Below are 20,417 nucleotides of genomic sequence, written 5' to 3'. Positions count from 1 at the left end.
TTGGGCTTGCACAATTTTTCCATGTCAATTCCACCTCTATTAATATTGTTTGGTTTCGTTTACTCTATAGTGTTAGTTTGTATTGAGTCTTAGATGTAGTGATTTATTCCTTGATAATGTGTTATTTATAGTTGAGTATTGTTGAAAGATTAGTCTTGGATACTAAATAAAATATTTTTTACTATAGTTAGTTTGATTTTAAAAAAGTTTTGAGTGGTGGTTTGATCTTTTTTGTTTCTAACCTTTTTTTGTGTTCATAGCATTAAAGTGAACATTGATATTGTTCACATTGAGATTGGAGTGAGTTGAGATGTTTCTCCATAAGCATAATTGATAGTTTGGATATACCTTTTTTGTCATTAGAATTCGTGAGATTACTTAGTAAGTGTTGAGTTTTGACTTTTTCTTGAAAAGTGATTTAATTATAAACTATACTAACTTTGTAAAAGGAAAAGTTAATGATCAATATTGAAGTTATTAGGTCTATTTTTGTTTGAGTTGATGATACTTATTGCCCTTGTTATGAAATAAGTTATATTTTGATCTATACATGGATTTATAGAGGATTTGTTTGGTGATCATTTACTGAATACAATTTAGTCGTGCTTAATTTTTGGATTAATGTAGATATACTTTTCATTATCCTTTACATTATAAAGTTTTGACTTATGGATATGCTAAGAAAGATGTTGTGGGTTACACCATGATTTCTTCTTTAAAATTTAAAATTACTTGATGTAAAACTTATGAATATTATATAAAACTTGGATATAGGCTTTTTTGAACTTTTAGTTCTTTAAGTTAAAATACTCATTAATCCATTTATTAAAAGTTGTGAAGGAAGGTCTCTATACTTTTGCTCCTTCGCTCCTTAGCTATATGCTTGGGTGTTTTGTGCTATAGTTCTTTCACTCCTTAATTATATACTTAAGAATTTATTTTTATCCCTTCATTACATAAGGCTGCCCTTGGCACATATATTCAAGAGTTAGGTTTCACTCTATAGTTATCTTATAATAATTTACCATAGGGTATAAGCTAGAAACCATATATGTTATAGTATCAAGTTTAAAATATGATTAAATTTCATCCTAATTATTGTAGCATTTCTATTTAAATTCACTTCTATTACTCAAGAGGTAGGGAGTTCAATACCTAATACTATATTACAATATCTAGGTACTATTAAGTTAACTCTTTATTCTCATCCTCTAGTTATGTCATTAGGCATATAGTGCTTGTAAAGATTATAGAGGTAGATAACTAGCATCTTTCTTGAATTTAGCATGTACTTCTTGTAAGGATCATTGGATAATTAATACCTTTGTGAAGTCCTCTTTGCTGGATTATAAACCTCATCCCAGAAAGTGTTATATAATATTATGATTATATGCAACATCCAACTAAATTAGAATCAAACTAAGAGAAAAGATCCATATATTAGAAACACCATCATGGGAAGAGGTGTCAGCTTTAACATAATCAACTTGGATCAATTTTATAAATATAAATGCTTAAGAGTCTTGAAGTCTTGCCATTGATATTTCATTTATGACCACTATGACTACTAACTTAGTCATGATGAGTCCTTTGTTGTCATATTCTTGATGCAATAGTAGTCTAAAAAAAAGAAACTAGTGGGGAGATATGCTAAAAAATACTATATATCTCTTAGCATACTAATATATTTGAGTAATAGAAGTCTCTAGACGAATTGTATATTCCTAAAGTCTATCATACTTGGAACCATTAGAGTACCAACACCTGGAACTATTGGTGTAATAAGAATTTTGCTAGCTTGGAAAAAAATTAATGATATAATTTTTTTGTCAAAGGCAATTATAGTGTATGTGATCATGGGATGAGATTTGAATATATTATCACTATGAATTCTTGGAACTCTAAAGGATAAAATAGCCATTAAAGACTCTCTCATTAAGCAATTACCATTTTTCTAATTGAGAAAGGTATCAAAGAAAATGGCACAAGTAATGCACAAGTAATATAATTATAATTACATTGTATTATAATGTATTTAGAATATAATATTAAATTGAAATCATATATAATAAGTATCCATTAGTACATCCTTTATCTTGCCTAGCCCCATTTGCAAGCCATTATAGGATTTACACATTTTTTAGTTGAAGATTGCTATACAAACTACATACTATACATTAAGACACATAACCAGCCAAAAAACTTCTCTAGTTGAATATGGGCTTAAGTCTATAACAAGACTAATCTAACTAGAACTAGAACTTTGTACAATACATACTCTATTGCATTGAACTATATGATTGGACTAAGACACTGCATGGATATCACCTCAGAGGCATCAGGAATGCAAGAGCAGGGACACACTTAATTATAAATGTTCCACCCAACTGTTGGCAAGCAATACCACCGCGCCACTGCCGGGTTGTCTTCCAAGAATTTGGGAACCCACCTCAGCTCCAAGCTTAAGATCTGTGTGGCTTCTGCAGGCAGCGGCAAAGCACACCCAGTCCAGAGCCTTGGCAATAAAGGGCATGGTACGCAACAGTTCCAGGGCGTCGCCAAGATAGCCCGAGCGGCCCAAGAGATCAACCATGCTCGAGTAGTGGTGCCTGCGAGGCTCCACTCCATAGTCAAATCTCATCGATGCCAGGAAGGTCCGGCCCTGCTTCACTCGTCCCTTCTTGCTGCAAACGCTCAGAATCGACAGGAAGCAAACATGGTCGGGATGATGCTCCATGTTTGCTGAATGAAAGAGAAAGAATGGATCGTTAGCACCATCACATCGATCTTTATGCTCATTTTGGGATGAGAAGGACGAGGAGACGGCTGCCAGCATTGAGCTCCACGACACGATGGAGCTCTCCGGCATTGCGCGGAACAAAGATTTTGCCTTTCCCAGATGCCCAAGCTGGGCATATGCATGAAGCATCAGATTCCAGGAGCGCTGGTCACGGTCAGGCATTTCCATGAAAAAAGACGTACTATCAAACACTAATCCATCTTGTGCGTACGCTGCTAACATTATGTTATAAGACGTCAAGCATTTAGTTTGCATGGAGTTAAACCATTGTCGTGCTTCGTCCAGATACCCGTTCTCGGCATATCCTCCAAGGATAGTGTTACAAGTCACCGTAGTAACGTATGGCATTTGGTTGTAAACAAGCCTAGCGTTCTCAAGCTGCTTGTGACGTACGTACGCTACTACTACTGCCGTAAAAGTATACATGTCTCTTTGCGGAATGATATTAAAAAGGTTCTCAGTTTCATGCAGTTCCCCTAAACGGGCATTTGCGTTAAGTATGATGTTCCAGCAAAAAAGATCACGGCATGGCATTGTATCAAAAAGAAACTTTGCTTCGCTAAAATTATTAGATTGGGTGTAAGAAAGTAAAATAGCGGTCCAGGACAGTAGATCATGCTCTGGCATCTCATGGAGTAAACTTTTAGCAAGATCACATTGCCCTGACTGGGCATACACATAGAGCATTGCATTGCAGCAAATCACGTCAAAGTATGGCATCTCCGAGAAAATCCGGCTGGCATGGTGCGAATATCCTTCTTCCGCCGCCAATCGAAGCATCGCTGTGGCGGAGGCGAGGCTGTGCTGTGGCATCGAGTCGAAGAAACGCCGCGCCGCCTCCAAATGCCGCGCTTGGGCATAGGCGATGAGCATGAGATCCCAGGTGTAGCGATCCCTGGGCGCCACGCGATCAAACACCTCGCGCGCGCGAGCCGGATCGCCGCAGTTGCCATACATCTCGATGAGCTTGTTGAGGAGGAATGTGTCGCGGCTGGCGGCGACGCGCGAGTGCAAGCGCCGGGCTCGCGAGAGGGATCGGCAGTCGCGGAGGCGGTGGAGGAATTCCTGGCGGCGATCACACTCCTGGAGCATCGAAATGGATGATCGATCAAAGAGGAAGAAGAAGAAGAAGAGTCATTTCAGCTACCTATCCAACGTTCGATTCCGAGCGTTGACGAGAATATAAAATATAATGGCGAAGGAAGGCACGTCGCCGCGATGACGATGACGCTGCGTTCTTTGATTTGTTCGTCGCCAATGAAGGATGGATGGATCGTCGCGTTGCCGCGCGGCGGCACCCTGGCGGCGCCGCTCGCCGTGTCCTCGTAGCCGGTGCACTCTAAAGAATCCCTCTTTCTCTTCCCCTCCTCTTTCTTGTTCTTGCAAGAAATCTCTTTCATTTCCCGGATGCGTTCCCAGGGCGCGGTACCAAGCCGCGGCAGGAAATAGGGTTACGCCGATCGATGGATCGACAGGAGAATCCCAGGTACAGTAAGAGGCTGCGAGCCAAGGCGGAGGAGAAATCCCCGGTGAAGCGCGAGCCGCCAAATGCGGATGAAATCCTCCTCCGCTCGGCGCTGGATCGGCCGGAATACCATCCGGATTTTGGGATCGTGATGAGCGCCCAGCAGCTGGACGAATTGCGGCGCCAGATCGCCGTCTACGCCACGATCTGCCAGCAGCTGGTGGAGATGCACAAGGCGTCAATGGCGAATCCCAACGGTATGGTCTTATAGGTACCATTTTTTTTTCCTTTTCGCTTAGCTTAGAACGAAAGAGAACTAAGGACAAAGTTTATATGATGGACAGGAGCTTCTAGCTCTAGACCACCGCCGCCATCGCCGCTACCACCGCCGCCGCTGCCGCCGCCGCCGCCCGTGAAAGCCACCACTCGCCAGAGGTGGGCGCCCAGCCAGGCCCAGGTCAAGCTCCTCGAGAGCCTCTACGACGTTGGAATGGGGACGCCACACAAGCAGCGAGTGCGAGAGATCACGGCGGAGCTCAGCCAGCTTGGGCCGGTGAACGAGTCCAACGTTTACAACTGGTTCCAGAACCGAAAGGCCAGGACGAGGAGGAGGAATCGGCAGCAGCCGAGTGCTCTGGGAGGCCCGGAGCCACAGCACTTTCCTCACAGGGAGCTCGAGGAGGTGGATTCGGAGGTGGACGCCATGGAAGGTGGTGGCGCTCGTGGGTCTCCGGGAGTGGTGAAAATGCTCAAGCCAGAGGGCGCTGGTCCATCAACCGAGCACGCTCCACACTCCAACACAAGTCTCCTGTGACGGTTTTTCGATGCAGTTCTTCGGCTTGTTTTTTTTTTTTTTTTTTTTTTGTTGCTCGAGGACTTATATACCGAAATTGTGCAGGTTTTCGGTCGTCCTCTCGAAGTAAGACAAAATTTTGCAACTGAAAATTGTTGTTTTTTTTTTCTTTTTTCTTCAGTGTCAAGCGGTCCGTGGTTCAATTCCAGCCATTTTGACGTCGTGACATTATTTTGTGGTGTCTGGGACAACGGCGCTGCTGCGCCATAGCTCCAGGTAAAGTGTGTGTGTGGTAGTCTGGTTTAAGCTCTTAGAGCTGCTTTGGAACATGTTTGGAGCTATGCTCTCTAGCGAGCCGAGCTGAAACGACGCATTCCATCACAGATTAGGTCTCAGCAGCTTAGGAACAGTGTTCGATTGTTTGAGCAAGAGTCACTGACTGAAGATTTGTTTGTGTTTTTTTTGTTTTCTTTGTTTTTTGAGCAGAGAACTATGGCTTGTACTCTTACTCAGGTAGCGCATTTGTGGCCCTCTACTTCACAAGTATCGAGATTCAACACAATCTTTGCTGGTAAGTTTGCTATTTCCTCGTTGCTCCTCGACCGCTCATCTGTTTTCCATGAACCAGAGGCAGATAAGTGTCACAAATGCTTCACGAGGATAATTGCGAGCCATGCAGTCCGTGCAGCCTTACCCGGTGGCCTCGGTGGTGGCGTTCTCGACAAGCCTGCGATTGAAACGGCCCCGACCCCAGGCCGTGAATCAGAGTTCGACCTCCGGTAAGTGGAAAGTTTTCACGAACTTTGAGCCGGACGTGAGTGACCTTACTGCTTTCGAACTCCAGGAAGAAGAAGAAGATGGCTCCTCCCTACCGGGTCATTCTCCACAACGACAACTTTAACCGGCGGGAGTACGTCGTCCAGGTGCTGATGAAGGTGATCCCGGGGATGACTCTGGACAACGCGGTGAACATAATGCAAGAAGCGCACCACAACGGGCTGTCGGTAGTCATAGTTTGCTCCCAGGAGGACGCGGAAGAGCACTGCACGCAGCTCAGAGCCAACGGCCTGTTGAGCTCCATAGAGCCGGCGAGCGGTGGAAGCTGCTGAACAGGAAAAAAAGGTTTTTGGAGGACTGGTGGTGCTGCTGCTGTACATGGGGGACGGACGGGAACGCTTTTAGGCTGGTATCTGTACAATGGATTCAGAGGCTAGATTGCTACTCAAATTAGAAGAACAGAGAATAGAGAGACCGCACGCATCAGTATCAACGGGGGACTCGAAAAACAGGCCGATAGGATAGCGAGGGCGTGAAAGTTTGTCTGGGAAGGAAGGAGACAAGGCTTATCATTCTTATCTTTCGGGTGTCTAGCTTGTCCGTGCTTGTCCTTGGCTGACCAAGAAGTTAAGATGTTTGCTTGATGGTTTGTTTTTGCAGCTGTAGGCCGGGCATGCACGTACCGGAGAGGACGATACCAATGTCATCATCGTGCGTGAGTGTCTCCTTTGTTCGTTTTTCTTCTTTTTCTCTTGCCTTGACTGACTTGATTCGTGCTTGTTGGCAGTAAATCGCAGCGACGCGAAGGGAATTTTCCTGCTGTTGGAGCTACAGGGCCTGTCAAGGTCGGTATTGTGGAGCATCTTTTATTTTTCTTGTACAGGCAGTCCCCGACAAGGCGAGCTCGAATCGGGAACGATCGTCAAAACGGTACAAAAGGATTTTGCTGCTTTAGGGGAGTGGATTCTCACGAATCCCCTCCCGCTTACTTACGACCTTTAGCACTTGTTCTACAGCTCTTGTTTGCCGCGAGAAGTGTCAGCGGTCATGGCTTGGAAGTCGGAGGAATCAAAAGAAAATGATGATCATAGGCTATGCGAAGACTGTCCCTCCGCCGCTACATCACCAAGCGCTATGCTTACGTGCGTAGTGCCCTGTCACAATCATTTGGAAGAAACAACAACGAAAAAAAAGAGAAGGGGTGCATGGAAGTCGAAGTGGCTTGCTTGCTTTTGCTTTTGCTTTTCGGCTAAGTACTTACAAAGGATTAGTTTGACCGGGAGGACTTTCGTTGACCGGCTGGAAGAATGTTCTGTAGGATCAGTCAGGACTTAACTTACAAGAATTGAAAAAGGTGGCAATTGTCTTTGCACAAAGTTTCAAGGGTTAAAGACACATGTCCAGCTTTGACTGAAACCAGCAAGCCAGAAAGAGGCAGTCAAACATGTACCTGAAACCCAACTATAAACTTTTTCCATCGTTTTTTCTTTCCATTGTCATTCATTCATTTTTGTGAAGAGTTCCTGCTTTGCTCTAATCTGTTTTAAGAAGTGAGTGGATTGCTAGACTGGATTGGAGGCGCCTTTGGGATTTGGAAGGTGGGGTCTTAAGTTCAACTTTTTTCTTCCCGGGGTCAACAACACTGCTACTACAAAACGAGGAAAATTTTGATCTTTCTCGTTACGTACAGGGCGCCCGTACCGCAGGCCCGTGGAGGCGGGGATATATTCTCTTATCGCTTGCCAGTAGTGGCTAGCACTAGTGAATTTCTTTCCCTTTTCTCAGACCTCTTTTTGCTTGCTTCAATTCGTTCTTTTCTTTGACTCTTTTCTCCAAATTTTCGTGTCAGCCTTCTCGTTGTCTGTAGCACGCACTAGCGAGTTTGGAAGATCCTTGGATTGCGGCTTTGCTTATCAGGGCGAGTTAATGGTGTTTGATCCTCTTTGGCCTGGTTGACTGACCGTTCGATCCTTCCATGGAACTAGAAGAAATGCCGCTAATGTTCCAGAGATAGAACTTTGACCAGGGAGTCCAAACCACAAACTCCCAGGCCAGGTACCAACAACACCAACACTACAGGAAACGAAAAAAAAAAAACAAGAGAGATGGGAATCTGCATTGATGAACAAAGTGGTACCATCTTTTACGCATTTAAGTGCCATGCAGAGTTTCGAGCTTTCTTATTGTTTTTCGTTTTTTACCTTTTGTATGTACATAGATAGTTCTGACGATTCTCTCTTTTTTTTTCGTATACTAGACTTGTAGATATGGAATGGAACCAGGCGAAGCTAGGAATCCCTGGAACGGCTGGTGAACCAAGTCGAGATCGGGTTCTTGCTGCTCCAGCTTTGGCGGTCTCGACATGACCATGCTGCTTAGATCTTGGGGCGGGCTTGTGTGGTAAAACCCCGAGCCGAAGTTTTCACTAGAGCTAGCGCTACTGCCGAAGTTAAACGACGGAGCCGCCGGTGGTAGCTCCCGGTTCATCGAGAACATGTTCGTCACGCACGACGATGGCGAGCCCAGGCTCCCAAACGAGGCGTTAAACTGGTGGAAGTGCTGGTTCATCGCCTGTTGCTGCGAGTGTTGGTGGTGGTGGTGGTGGTTTTGTTGATCCAGAGGTAGCGGCGGGAGTAAAGTGGAGGATGATCTCATCCCCAAGTGAGGGAGAGATGGCGAAGTTTGGAGCAAGCTTGTTTGATCGTTGCTGCCATTGTTGTTGGTGATGGTGGTGCTGTTGTTAGCGGAGATGTTATTGGCAGCGGCGGCGTGCTTTGGAGCTGGAACATCGTGGTTGTGCTTGCCTTCGTAAGTTGTGATAACAGACTTTGGATCGTTGGAGGCGCGTTCGACGTGCTTGCGCACGGCGCAGCCGCTGCTAGAGCACTTGTAGTAGCTCCTGTTCCAAAACAAAATAAAAAAGACAAGGAACCAGTCAGCTCTTTGGATTGATCCGGAACAGGGTCACGCGGTTCTCAAGAAGTAAAAAACACTACCGTGGATGTGGATTGCCTTTGACGACTTTCTGCCCATACTTTCTCCAGCGGTAACCATCATCGAGAATGTCGATCTCGCTCAGCGTCTGGACTACAACTCGAGGCTCGCGGATTGTTCTCTGGATGGCCGTCACCTGGTTCGATCCATCCATTCTCCTGACAGAAACAAGAAAACCAAGTTAGCTGACGAACAAGTTTCCGCGGAAAACCAACCTTTTCTTGGACTCGCTCTCCTCGTCGTCGTAAACATCCTCGCCAAACTTCTCGTCGTCCAAGCTGGAGCATGGAGACAAGTGCTCGTAGCCAGCAGCGACCGGCGGCGGCGGGGTGGCGCCGCTCCTCGGCTGATCCTCCCCAGCGGCGTCGTCGGGGATCACGGCAGCGCCGGCGGTGGAGCTCACCGCGCTCACGCTGTTATTGTAGATCGAGCAGGCGGAGCGGCGGCTGAGCTGCGGCTTGGCGTGGCAGTGCTCGCCTTTGTAGACAATCTCCGTGACTTGGCCGTCGTAGGATCTCTCCACCTTCTTCTTCACGGGGCAGCTCGGGTGCGTACACTTGTAGTAGCTTCGGGGGAACTCGCTCCCCTTGACTTGCTTCTGCCCATACTTTCTCCAGTTGAATCCATCCTCGGATGGCCGCTCCACAAAAGCTGGAAAGTTCTCTTGCTGCTGCTGCTGCTGCTGCTGTTGTTGTTGCTGCAGTGGCTGATGATGCTGCTGCTGCTGCTGCTGCTGCTGCTGCTGCTGCTGCGTGATGTGTTCAAGCTGCTGATGGTGATGCTGTGGCTCTTTGAAGCTTGCAAAGGCTTGCTCGCTGTGATCGAAGCCCTCGGCCATCAAACGCGTGAGGGAGTTTGAGTTTTGGTCCGGGTGGTGATCCATGAAAGCGGTCGAGTCGCGGAGTTGGCTCTCCTGCTTGATCGCCAGGTGGTGCTGGTGGGACATTTGGATCGGGAACTGCGCAAAGTCCTGGTGAAAGTCCCAGCCAAGTCAGAGGACAGAATACTTGTTTGACTGGAACTCTTACCAAATACGGAGGTTGCTGCTGCTGCGCAAATGGCTTGAACACAAAGTTACTGTTGCTGGAGTTGGAGTTTGAGTTCATGGATGGATCCATCTTAGTTTCCTGCGATGCGGAAACGAGTGTCCCGGTTGTGGGCGACGATGCCTGAAAAAATCGAGCCCAAAGATCAATTAAGTTGCCCGCCGGAAAGAGAAAGGGAGAAAGCGATCGAGGGAGAGATTTATGAGTGAGACAGTGTGATCTCCTTTAGCAGCTCTCTTCCTCTCTGGCTCCATCCATAGCCAGCCAGCCAGCCAAGCCAGTCAGTCAGTCAGTCAGTCAAAAGATGCTCTCGAGCAAAACCATGAAAGCGAGACCGAAGACCGGGTCAAAGTTCCTCGTGCACGATCTAACGAACGCTCGCTAAAACTAGAGACCCATGAGAAAATCCGGTAGACGGCTCGGCTGGACGCATCCGGAAGAAAAAAGAAAACAGAGAAAACAAAACGAAGAACACTGGAGAGAGTGGACAAAGCTTGTATAGTTGCGCTCTCCAAACGACTCCAAGAACCAAAGACTGGAAAGGGGAACTAGAAGAAGAATTTGATGGGAGAGTGAGTCTACAGACCTGGAGCTTGGCGGAGCTGAAGAGGACTGGCGAGTCGAGCAGCAAGCTCGAGGGGCTGATGCCGATCCCGGCGGGGATGGTGAAGCAGTTGGAGCGCGCCGGGGTGGAAATTGGATCGATTGATCGGCACCCATTTGGATTGTCTCCGCTGGCGGCATTGTTCCTGGCTGCCAGGCGCTCCGCGAAGGATGAGGACGACGATGAAGAGGAGGAAGAAGGAGCCGATGAGAGCAAGCGCCCTGGTTGGGAGGAAGAAGCTATGGAGGAAGAAGAAGAAGGAGAGGAAGACATGGAAGGAGGCGGAGGAGCCCTATTCTCCGAGCGGCGATGGTGGTCTTCCGTGGGCGAGCAAAGGAAGCTGGAGACCAATGAGGTGATGGGCGTGAGCGGTGGCCTTGGATTCCCCTTGCGCATCACGAAATCGCTCATGTCCGGCCACGGCAGCGACGATCGGCTGCTGTTCTCCGATTCCTCATCCATCATCACTGGCGCGCGCGCGATCTCCGATCGAAAAGCAAAGAGGGCGAAACGAATGGAATTATTGGGGATTGGAATGCTCTCTTGTGATCTTCACGGGACCAATTCCTCGCTCGCTCTCTCGCTTCCGATTCACGTGGTCAAACAAAGAGAGAGGGGTCTTCTTCTTTCAATCTAGTGACAGGAAGAACAAAGCAATGCCATGTCTGGAGGTGAGAGAGAGAGCGTTTCGGCAGACCCAATCCACATGGACCAAGAATGAATGCGCGGGTGCACGAGCAGCCTTCGCCATCGCCCCATTAACAGGTTAAATACAACGCGCGAAATACATCCTGGCCGCCCACAGCGGGGAATCCGACGGCTCTCCCACGAGAGGGGATCTGCACCGTCCGACCCCTCCGACGGGTAAGATTCGCGTTAACCCGGTCAGAATGATCTCGGTCGTCGGGTGTCAATCCGACGGACGTCGTTGTGGGATCCAATGGCTGGCATGCCATCCATGCATGCAGCTGCGCCCACGTCCACGTGTGCTGGCCGTGTTCGTTGGATCTCTGCCGATCGGAGGGCCCCTGACTGGTCAAAGCCCTGAAGTGAGTTTCTAGCTTGTTGCTAGGAAACCCATGGCTTGACTTGGACTGGCCACCGTAGGCAACGGGATGGGAATATTCCACGGGATAATCACGTCAAAGCGCGTGATCGCTTCGCGCGCATTACACTTTTGTGATCTCTCCCTGTGTTGCTCTTGGCGATTCATATCTTTTCCGCGTAAATCTCTTGGCCACTCGAAGACGCGCGTAGAATCCCACAGGAGATGGGGTCATTGGTGAAGCTGCTAGGCAAAAAGGCGGGGAAATGTGAAGTTTCGGGGAGGGCCTGGGCAGATTCTCACGAGCGATTCTGTCCTAGCCAGATGATGCAGCAACTAAATTCAATCTCTCCTTTGGGCGGGTCCAGTCTCAACTCACAGCACGAAATAGCTACAAGAGAGAGCATTCATTGGTATTCTTCGTTGAGATTCTTAATAGTTGGACCTTAAAGAATTGTAACATGTCTGTGTATATTTGATTGGACAATATAAAGTTTTCTGTTTCAGCTGGAAGCAATGCCTTACAAATTAGATAGTTTGGATCTTTCACAATAGCAACAGTCCTAATATTCCCACTGAGTAATCTTACAAAACTGGATAAAAAGTCAAACTATATCTACATACAAGAAGATTTTACGAGAAGTGCTCTCATGTATTTTGAATGAGGATTTTGCTTTCTTTAGAGCTGCCATGATAAAACACTACCATGTGTCTTGCTAATGCTTCAAACTAGAGCTTATGATACTCATTAAATATATTAATAACCTTTTAAATTAAAGTCCACCATTAGGGTTCATAGCATGTTAGGGCGGGAGCGCTTGGAATGGGAAGTGGCCAGTCGCAAGATTGGAGTGGTGGTGCTTGATGCTGATCCTCCGGCCAAGCCCCAGTGCGCTGCAATGCTGGTGCCGCAGGGGCGGGAGCTAGACTGGATCTTTTCGTCAAAAGCAGGGCAGGAGCAGCTACTGGCATCATCTGGCGTTGCGACGCTTATTCTCCTCTCCAGGGGAGGGCTTGGATCCGAAGAACAAGCTCCAGCTCTGGATGAATGGGAGCTTGACGAAGAAGAGGACGAAGACGAGGAGCTCAAGAAATTCCTAGGCCCGTTTCTCCTCCAGCTTGTGAGGAACAAGGCGGGGCTAGACGAGATACAAGAGGTTCCATTCGCGTGCTACCAGGACAATGTGGTATGGTCTCGGGTTCTAGAGCGAGCTTACTCTCGCAAAACAGGCATGATGCTCGTCGAGGACGTCCGCCTCGAGGGTGGCCATCTCCGGAGGAGGCTCCGCTTCAAGAGCCTTCCAAATCTCATACAGACCGAGGTGCCGCTGCTGGGTGGCGATCTTGATCTCGGTCTCGATCGAACGGACTCTCCCTCGGCCTGTTCGATCGATCACGGGGTGCTGGTTCACGCGTACTTGGCCCCGCTCGTGGCTGGCTTCAGCTTGATCAGCCGCTGCCTTGAGTCGTGCTCGGCGGCGGGAGATCCCGCGGGGGTGCTGTGCGTGGGGATTGGAGGCGGAGCTCTGCCGATGTTCTTGAGCTCCCGGATGGACGCGGCGGTGGCGGCGATGGAGGTGGTGGCGGTGGACGTGGACGAGGTGGTGGTGGACGTTGCCAGGCGGCGCTTTGGTCTCGTCCCCGCCGAGAATCTCCGCGTCCATGTGGAAGACGGCGTGGAGACTGTGAGGAACATCGCTAGATCGCGGCTCGAGGACGGTGGTGGTGCCGAGAAGGAAAAGGTGGCGGAGCATTTCTTCCACGCGATCGTGGTGGACGTGAGCGACGGATCATCGAGGAGCTGCCCCCCGGAGGAATTCGCGGAGGGGGAGTTCCTGCGCGACGCTCGATCGGCGCTGGATTCCGGAGGGATGCTGGCGATGAATGTGATGCCCCTGGGGGAAGAATCACACCGTGGGCTGTTGAAACGCATTGGTGAGGTTTTCGACGAGGTTTACCAGTTGGAAGTGAGCAGCGGTGACAACTTTGCTGTTTTCGCACTGAAGAATCCTTTGCGTGGTGTTTCGGTGCCACTCACTTGTAAGATTGGAAACTTGGTTGGCAGTGAGCTGCTAAACAATATATTCAAAGTTGAGACTTATATTTCTTGTGGAAAGAAAGCTTGGGATCGCAAACGAAGTTTTCTTGCTCGGAGAATCAAAATTTGCTCTGGTCTTTACTCGTAGGATCACAACTAGTCAGCAAACACGAGAGAAAAGGAAATGAAGCGAGCTTGTCTAGTAAGACAGAGGATCTAGCACTGCCTTGACTTCAGGAAGCTTTTCTTCAGCAGCAGTGAGCGCCTTTTGCCTCAGCTTGAGTAATTCCTTCTTCTTCTGGTAGAACACAAGAGCCTTCGCCTTCCTTTTCTCCTCGAGTTCCTGCAAATCCAGTGTTTGAGGAGGGCCGCCGGAGTAAAGAAACGAGGAGAACTCACCTTGATTGTCTCATGGTGGTGCCACCCGACTTCCTTGGACAGCTGACCCAGGAGACAGAACTTGTGCCCGGGTTTCAACCGCAAGACCCTGTTTCGATCCGATCGTCAGCCATCCTTGAAAGAAGAAAAAAGTGGAGGCTTACTTAAGAGCGTCTGGAACGACCATCTTCTTGGTCTTGTCATACGGAGGTGGGCATCCTTCGAAGACCTTGAGCCTCTCCAGAGCAGCGGCACCGCGCTTGGTCTTATGTGGGATCATACTGGAAAACATAAAGAAAAGAGTGATTGAGATCCAAGGCAAAAGAAATCTCTTACCCTCTGATCGTCCTCCAGAGAATGCGGGCAGGAGCACGAAAATGGATCGGCCCCTTGCTGGGCTTGGTGTTCATGCGCTTCCTCAGAAACCTCAGGTACTTCATCTTCTGGCGGACGAGGCCGCCCGAGAGAGCAATCTCCTCGCATCGCGTGATAACCTGGAACACAGTGGAAAGAGATCAATAGCGCATTCTAAGATCGCGAGATTTTTCTACCAGGCGCTGTCCGTTGAGGAGCTCCTTGGCGGCGATCGAGGCCAGCCGGCCAAGCATGTGATGGCGCGCATCGATCACCACCACTCGCGCGCAAGCTCCCGACCCGCTCACCATCGCGTCGCCGCCTGATCCAAAAGCCCTAGGAAAGCCCTAGAGAAGCCCTAAATCACGGGTTCCTATCCGACGGCTGGAATTCGTAGCATTTTAGGGCATGATATTTTCTGGCCAATCCAATCCATGGCCGCGGCCGCGACCGCGTCGATTCTCATCCGGATTCCAGCCTGTACGAGAGCTTTCTCCGGCGCAGAAGAGATGGAATGGCCAGGCACGGCCCGATCACCAGAGCGCAAGAGACGCTCTTTTCGGCGTTCGAGAGAATCCAGCACCAGGGCCGGAGGCCGAGCATTGGGGCGATTCTCACGGCACTCAAGGTGTGCCGCAGCTCCGGCGATGTGAGAAGCGCGAGGAAAATCCACGAGAGCGCGAGGAGTGGAGACATGTCCAATCCTTTCGTGGCCAACTTGCTTGCTGGTGGATTTGTACGCAAAATGTGGGAGCGTGGACGAAGCCAGACAGGTGTTCGAGAGCATGGAGCGGCAGACAGGGGTGTCGTGGAATTCGATCATCTCAGGCTATGCTCAAGGTGGCCAAGGCGAGATCGCTCTAGAGCTCTACTCGCGAATGGAGAGAGATGGTTGCGAGCCCGACAGCGTCACGATCTTAGCAGCACTCAAGGCCGTCAAGAACTCAAGCTCGTCCAAGAGAACGAGCTCGTGAGACTCCAGTGCCTCGAGAAGGGCCGGGCGATCCATCGGCGAACCACCAAAGCTGGGAGTGACTCGGACGGCTTTGTGGCGAATACGCTGGTCGACATGTACTCCCAAGTGTGGGAGCATGGAAGAAGCTCGCCATGTTTTCGAGAGGATTGCCCGTCCCAGCATCGTCGCGTGGAATTGCATCATTCTCGGACACGCACTGAGCGGAGAAGGAGAGCTGGCTTTCGAGTTCTACTCGCGCATGCAAGACGAAGCCTGTGAGCCAGATCGAGTGACTCTTCTCGCGGCGCTCATGGCTTGTTCGTGCTGGGCCGAGAACGAGGAGGTTGGTGGCAAAGTCATGACACGAAGATCTCTCGAGAAAGGCCGGGAAGTTCATACTCTAGCTGCGGCAAACTGGAACCCGATGACATCGTTTTGGCGACATCGCTGGTCGATATGTCTGGGAAGTGTGGGAGCTTATAGGATGCGCGTCGTGTCTTCGAGGCCGTCCGGCACAAGGATGCCGTTCTTTGGACGGCTATAATTCTCGGCTATGCTCAAGGTGGAGAAGGCGAGGTCGCGCTTGGACTATACTCGCGAATGCAAGACGAAGGGATTCTGCCAGATCGTGTTGCTTTTCTTGCCGCTCTCAAAGCTTGCTCGTGCATCGCGGACGAGGCTAACAACAACATGCTCATCGATGGCCAACCCGCAAAGTTGTGGAGTTTGAAAAGAGGAAGATAGATCCACGCGCAGGCCAGAGGTATCAAGCTCGACCAGGCCACTACAAACACTCTCCTGGACATGTACGTCAGGTGTGGAAGCATGGACGAAGCTCGACAGGCTTTTGAAGCTATGGAGTTTTGCGACGTTTTCTCGTGGACGTGTCTCGTCCTCGGATATGCTCATACCGGAGAAGGCAACTTGGCCTTGGAGTTGTTTCAATGAATGCAAGACGAAGGCTGCGAGCCGGATGCCGTGACTTTCGTCTGCTCGATCTTGGCGGAGAAAGAGGAGGGCGAGCTCGTAGATGGGACGGTGGTGAAGCTCCAGGCTCTGGAAAGAGGAAGGGCTCTTCACTCTCAAGCCGGGAGGAAGAACAAGACGAACATTTTCGTGGCCAACGCGCTGCTGGACATGTACGCGAAGTGTGGGAGCATGGTGGAAGCTTGGGAAGTCTTTGAGAGCATGGCTACGCACTGGCCGGGGAGTCCGAGCGAGCACTGAGCCTCTTTGCGAGAATGCAACGAAGACGAAGGCGGGTGTGTAGCGAACCAAGTGACACTTCTCGCAGCCTTGAAGGCGTGCTCTACTCTGGCAGAGAAGGAAGAGAGCGGCGCCGTCGATGACCAGTTCGTCAAAGTCGAGAGCTTGGAGAGGGGCCCTCCACTTTCAGGCCGAGAAGCTGCACAAGCGGGACACCTTTGTGGACAACGCGGTGATCGACATGTACGCGAAGTGCGGGAGCTTGGAGGATGCCCGCCGGGTGTTTGAGGCCATGCAGCCGCGAGACGTGGTGTCCTGGACGACGATCATTCGCGGCTACGCGGACGCCGGGCAGGGAGAGGTCGCCTTGGACCTCTTCTCTCGAATGGAGGGCGAGGAACGTCATGGCTGTGTGGCCGACGGCCTCACTTACGCGGCGGTTCTCAAGGCCTGCGGTGGCATGGCGGCACTGGAAACTGGAAGAGCGATCCACGAGAAGATCCGTCGCGAAGGATTCGAGAGCGATGGAATGGTGGCGAACTCGCTGGTGGACTTCTATGGCAAATCCGGCAGCATGGACGAAGATCCCGAGCAAGAGCTTAGTGAGCTGGAGCGCTCTCATCGCGGGCTACAGCTTCCAGGGACAAGCGCAGGCTGCGTTTGAGACGTTGGAGGGAATGCTGGAGCAGCGAGTCCGGCCGAGCGATGTTACGTACCTCTCGCTGCTTGCTGCGTGTAGCCATGCCGGATTGGTCGATCGAGGCGAGGAGTTCTTCGAGGAGATGTGTGCCAAGCACGAGATAGTTCCTGGGATCCAGCACTACACTTGCATGGTCGACTTGCTCCGAGCAAACCGGCTGAGCGAGGCTGTGGCGATGGAGGAATCCATGCCTTGTGGAGCCGATGCTGTGATCTGGATGGCGCTACACAAGTGGAAGAACGTTGGAGTTGCGAGGCTTGCGTTTGAGGCCGTCATGAAGCTGGCCAGTGGAAACATGGGTGTATTGTCCTCGGCTTGTGTGCTTATGTCTAACGTCTATGCTGGCGTTGGAATGTGGGAAGAGTATGAAAAGCTCCAGAACAGAACGCTTCGAGGTTGATTTTCAACTGATGTATAAAAGTTCTAGTCACTCCAATACGCGTTGTAAATTATTGAATTGATCTATTGCTACTTATTTCGGTCTGGAACAGTGAAGCTTCTTGTGCAGAGGACTTGTGGCCATGGTCAAACAGTCCAAATCAATCAAAGGTTTTTGCGGCATTGAGAAATGGAAATTCTTTAGCCCATCATACGTATTTTTTCCATTAGTGATTTTGGTTTGTAGTATATTCTTTTGAATGGAAATTTGCTTGTCTGCTGGTCGTCCTTAATGTCTTGATTTAAAATTCTGAAATTCAAAATAGTTGCTCCTACCGCTTGTCTGAACTGTTGGCAGCTAATCCTTTTCTAGGTCCCACTTCCATTGATTTTTGCCCGGTGGCCTAAGTACAAATGTTTTTAGGAAACAAGTTGGCCAAGCTATAATAAGAACCCCTTTCGTTGTCCTATCTGGATTGTACTTTAAGGTGAGTGGTAAAAGTTTAAAGAGCAGCAATGTAGAGAGCTCGTTGGTCGGCCTCCACTTCTCAGTTGGAATAGAGTTCCTTGTCAACGTCCAGTCGGAATTTTAGGGTTCCTCGATGTCAAAGATTCTTGTGGCGTTTCTGTACGTTGGTCTCAGTCAGAATTTTAGGGTTCCTTGATGTCAAAGCTAACTGTTCTCTCGTGGCTTGAAACCGCAAAAGAGCTATCTACTCTCCCAAGTGCATAAGTCAGCTGGAAGTGCAATACAAATACCACTGGCTGGGGTGGATGTTAGTACTTTGATCTTGTTCCGTACAAACTCTGTGTTTCAATTGTCTCTCCAAATGCTCTATTATGACATATCTTCGTTCAAATTGCCTACTATGCCAGTGTGGTGCATTGCCATCAACATGGAGGAAAGTCTTTAGTGTAGATGCCAACACACCACACTCCATGCATATGGCAGGCAGCAACCAAGAATTGTGAGGGTGGCGTAAACACTGGCAAAAACCATGTGATCTTCCCTATAAATGAAAATGTGACATATACCATCTAATAGGATTGGAGTTTAAGCCCGCTGCACTCCTCCTCCATGAAGGGTTACCTAGTTTAAAATATATTCTAGGATATTTCTTAATCTAACAGCTGTGATTTTTTGCCTCCATGCTGGCTTCATAGTATTGAAACAAACATTAAACACTGGTTACAAATGGAATCTTTTAAGGTCAGAACTAAAGAAAGAAAGCACCATTCCTTCTCATCTTTTATAAGAAGGCAAACATCATTAAGTTTCTTATAGACCATAAATATTCTTGTGATTTATTACCCGAATTTTTATGATACAGGATAAGGTCATAACTTGGTAAGAAAAGAAAGCACCATACCTTCTCATCTTCTATAAGAAGTTGGATAACTCAAATACCATTAAGTTTCTTATCGACCACAAATATTCTTGTAATACATAACCAGATTTTTTATGATAGAAGATAAGGTCAGAACTTGGTAAAAGAATGAAAGCACCATGTAACTCACTTATCTAACTTGTCACATTGAAACCATTGAACAATCCTCTAAAGAGTTTCCACTGTTACTATTACACCCTTAAATTCAACTCCAAAATTAAAGGTAACCAGACTAGACTGAATGAATGCCAAGCTTGGTATTTTAGTGATGCAAAAGAGTAATGAGTGGTTGTTGCCATATTTTTTAGGTGATTAAAATGGTGTGAAAACCACTATGATCAAGTTTATAACTTCTATTGACCCATACATCTTACTAGTAATGTTGCCTTTTACACCATTTTAATGGCCTTTGGAACCTGAGGATATTGGTATCTACACATGTTTGATCAATAATCCATAAGAGTTCTGTGGCTTGCAAGTGATTTCTTTACCTAAAGGAGCATGTTATGGCTGTAAGTGATGGCTTAATTCTTGATGGAGCCTGACTAATGATTGTAATTCACTGTTTAGCTAACTTTATGGTTTGTTTAAACAAACCTATAATACAAAAACTAAATAACATTTACATAAAAAAGCAAACCAAGCATTGATGAAATGCTAATAAATTAACTAAAATTAATTATTTTATATATTTTAATATGGATGTGTGAAAGTATACAAATACAATGCCTATACTATTATTAGTGTAATGGAATTTTAATAGCCATCGGATTGATTTTAATATAAACTAATTATTCTTATATATAAACTAAATTTTTGGGCTAATTGAATATGTATTCCATACACTCATATTGGTGAAGCTAAGGGGCAGCTCTAATTGTGTATGAGGATTTGTGTTTTTGGTTTTAATACAGGGGCAAATATTAATAGAGGTAGGTTTTTTATTTTTTTAAAATTAAAAATAAAAAAATTATAAGATTTTTTAGTGTATGATTGTGTTGGGATATAGCATTTAAATCTTTCCAATCTAAATTGATACTTTGTCAACATTCCTAGTCCCCATATTCCATTCCTTAAATGAATTAGCAACACTATGGTGGTTGTCAGGAAAAGCTTTACCATGTCATCCTGGAGGTGCAAAGTGCTCTTTTTATGCTCAGCCTGTGAAAACCAAGTGGAAGAAGTGACATAGAAGGAGGAAGAAAAAAGGTGAAAAGTCTCTACCTGGATTGAAGGAGCTCTTGCATGAGGTTACCATCAACCCCTAGCAGCTTCACAGCTTTGCATCCTCTGTGTTGCAGAGCGTCTATTGTCGTGTAAGTCATTGCGTCAGAGCTGAGAAGCTTGAAGAGCTGCAGCGCATTTTCCAGCCAGTTTTCTTTCGAGTCTAGTGACGAGGTCCAGAGGTGGTCACACTCCAGGACTGGAGCAGCGGGAGAAATCCACACTCGTGGATCTCCTGGCCAGTGTCCTTCTTGGCAAGCTTGGTGCATGCT

General features: G+C 48.0%; 7 protein-coding genes across 10 annotated transcripts; 4 read left to right on the top strand and 3 right to left on the bottom strand.

Annotated features, from left to right (window-relative positions):
- Window positions 1-2,120: 2,120 nt before the first annotated feature.
- On the bottom strand, window positions 2,121-3,987 carry LOC9629954 (pentatricopeptide repeat-containing protein At4g02750). The gene is made up of 2 exons (XM_024680311.1): window positions 3,948-3,987; window positions 2,121-3,883 (listed from the first exon to the last, which is right to left on the bottom strand). The coding sequence occupies exon 2, from the start codon at window positions 3,755-3,757 to the stop codon at window positions 2,369-2,371; it is 1,389 nt and encodes a 462-aa protein (XP_024536079.1). The 5' UTR covers window positions 3,758-3,883; window positions 3,948-3,987; the 3' UTR covers window positions 2,121-2,368.
- A 684-nt stretch (window positions 3,988-4,671) lies between these two features.
- Window positions 4,672-5,126, top strand: LOC9629953 (WUSCHEL-related homeobox 13). Its single transcript, XM_024680310.1, has one exon. It carries the CDS (start codon window positions 4,756-4,758, stop codon window positions 5,077-5,079), a length of 324 nt encoding a protein of 107 aa, XP_024536078.1. The 5' UTR covers window positions 4,672-4,755; the 3' UTR covers window positions 5,080-5,126.
- Window positions 5,127-5,263: 137 nt separating this feature from the next.
- Window positions 5,264-7,111, top strand: LOC9629587 (ATP-dependent Clp protease adapter protein CLPS1, chloroplastic). Of its 4 annotated transcripts, XM_024680308.1 has the most exons (6): window positions 5,264-5,334; window positions 5,545-5,629; window positions 5,687-5,837; window positions 5,903-6,550; window positions 6,623-6,765; window positions 6,852-7,111. In XM_024680308.1, the coding sequence occupies exons 2-4, from the start codon at window positions 5,551-5,553 to the stop codon at window positions 6,165-6,167; spliced, it is 495 nt and encodes a 164-aa protein (XP_024536076.1). In that variant the 5' UTR covers window positions 5,264-5,334; window positions 5,545-5,550; the 3' UTR covers window positions 6,168-6,550; window positions 6,623-6,765; window positions 6,852-7,111. The 4 variants fall into 4 exon arrangements, with proteins under 4 accessions (XP_024536076.1, XP_002975455.1, XP_024536075.1 ...); XM_002975409.2 differs by having other exon boundaries at window positions 5,903-6,546; window positions 6,623-7,111; XM_024680307.1 differs by having other exon boundaries at window positions 6,623-7,111.
- An 880-nt stretch (window positions 7,112-7,991) lies between these two features.
- On the bottom strand, window positions 7,992-11,222 carry LOC9629952 (probable WRKY transcription factor 4). Its single transcript, XM_024680351.1, has 5 exons — window positions 10,462-11,222; window positions 9,858-9,998; window positions 9,045-9,799; window positions 8,832-8,987; window positions 7,992-8,734 (listed from the first exon to the last, which is right to left on the bottom strand). The coding sequence occupies exons 1-5, from the start codon at window positions 10,942-10,944 to the stop codon at window positions 8,089-8,091; spliced, it is 2,181 nt and encodes a 726-aa protein (XP_024536119.1). The 5' UTR covers window positions 10,945-11,222; the 3' UTR covers window positions 7,992-8,088.
- Window positions 11,223-12,324: 1,102 nt separating this feature from the next.
- LOC9629586 (methyltransferase-like protein 13) lies at window positions 12,325-13,710 on the top strand. The gene is made up of 2 exons (XM_024680333.1): window positions 12,325-13,058; window positions 13,146-13,710. Exons 1-2 carry the CDS (start codon window positions 12,325-12,327, stop codon window positions 13,708-13,710), a joined length of 1,299 nt encoding a protein of 432 aa, XP_024536101.1.
- LOC9629585 (60S ribosomal protein L13a) lies at window positions 13,609-14,651 on the bottom strand. The gene is made up of 5 exons (XM_002975285.2): window positions 14,492-14,651; window positions 14,277-14,434; window positions 14,105-14,221; window positions 13,962-14,049; window positions 13,609-13,905 (listed from the first exon to the last, which is right to left on the bottom strand). The coding sequence occupies exons 1-5, from the start codon at window positions 14,603-14,605 to the stop codon at window positions 13,762-13,764; spliced, it is 621 nt and encodes a 206-aa protein (XP_002975331.1). The 5' UTR covers window positions 14,606-14,651; the 3' UTR covers window positions 13,609-13,761.
- Window positions 14,652-16,712: 2,061 nt separating this feature from the next.
- LOC112348179 (pentatricopeptide repeat-containing protein At1g08070, chloroplastic-like) lies at window positions 16,713-17,637 on the top strand. Its single transcript, XM_024680284.1, has one exon. The coding sequence runs from the start codon at window positions 16,725-16,727 to the stop codon at window positions 17,553-17,555; it is 831 nt and encodes a 276-aa protein (XP_024536052.1). The 5' UTR covers window positions 16,713-16,724; the 3' UTR covers window positions 17,556-17,637.
- Window positions 17,638-20,417: the final 2,780 nt, after the last annotated feature.

The sequence above is a fragment of the Selaginella moellendorffii genome, unplaced genomic scaffold (genome assembly GCF_000143415.4).
Source record: "Selaginella moellendorffii unplaced genomic scaffold, v1.0 SELMOscaffold_27, whole genome shotgun sequence".
Taxonomy (NCBI): Eukaryota; Viridiplantae; Streptophyta; class Lycopodiopsida; order Selaginellales; family Selaginellaceae; genus Selaginella; species Selaginella moellendorffii.
The sequence above is the reverse complement of the archived record's forward strand: the minus strand, read 5'-3'. Positions and strand labels throughout refer to the sequence as shown.

Coding starts and splice junctions, on each gene's coding strand:
- LOC9629585 (XM_002975285.2), bottom strand. CDS start 14,605: ATGGTGAGCGGGTCGGGAGCTTGCGCGCGAGTGGTGGTGATCGATGCG. Junction 14,050..14,104: donor GTCGTTCCAGACGCTCTTAA/GTAAGCCTCCAC, acceptor GGATCGAAACAG/GGTCTTGCGGTTGAAACCCG. Junction 13,906..13,961: donor ACCACCATGAGACAATCAAG/GTGAGTTCTCCT, acceptor CTGGATTTGCAG/GAACTCGAGGAGAAAAGGAA.
- LOC9629953 (XM_024680310.1), top strand. CDS start 4,756: ATGGGGACGCCACACAAGCAGCGAGTGCGAGAGATCACGGCGGAGCTC.
- LOC9629587 (XM_002975409.2), top strand. CDS start 5,551: ATGGCTTGTACTCTTACTCAGGTAGCGCATTTGTGGCCCTCTACTTCA. Junction 5,630..5,686: donor ATTCAACACAATCTTTGCTG/GTAAGTTTGCTA, acceptor TCCATGAACCAG/AGGCAGATAAGTGTCACAAA. Junction 5,838..5,902: donor GAATCAGAGTTCGACCTCCG/GTAAGTGGAAAG, acceptor TTCGAACTCCAG/GAAGAAGAAGAAGATGGCTC.
- LOC112348179 (XM_024680284.1), top strand. CDS start 16,725: ATGCCCGCCGGGTGTTTGAGGCCATGCAGCCGCGAGACGTGGTGTCCT.
- LOC9629954 (XM_024680311.1), bottom strand. CDS start 3,757: ATGTATGGCAACTGCGGCGATCCGGCTCGCGCGCGCGAGGTGTTTGAT.
- LOC9629952 (XM_024680351.1), bottom strand. CDS start 10,944: ATGATGGATGAGGAATCGGAGAACAGCAGCCGATCGTCGCTGCCGTGG. Junction 9,999..10,461: donor TCAGCTCCGCCAAGCTCCAG/GTCTGTAGACTC, acceptor CGATTTTTTCAG/GCATCGTCGCCCACAACCGG. Junction 8,988..9,044: donor GAGAGCGAGTCCAAGAAAAG/GTTGGTTTTCCG, acceptor TGTTTCTGTCAG/GAGAATGGATGGATCGAACC.
- LOC9629586 (XM_024680333.1), top strand. CDS start 12,325: ATGTTAGGGCGGGAGCGCTTGGAATGGGAAGTGGCCAGTCGCAAGATT. Junction 13,059..13,145: donor GGAGGCGGAGCTCTGCCGAT/GTTCTTGAGCTC, acceptor GGACGTTGCCAG/GCGGCGCTTTGGTCTCGTCC.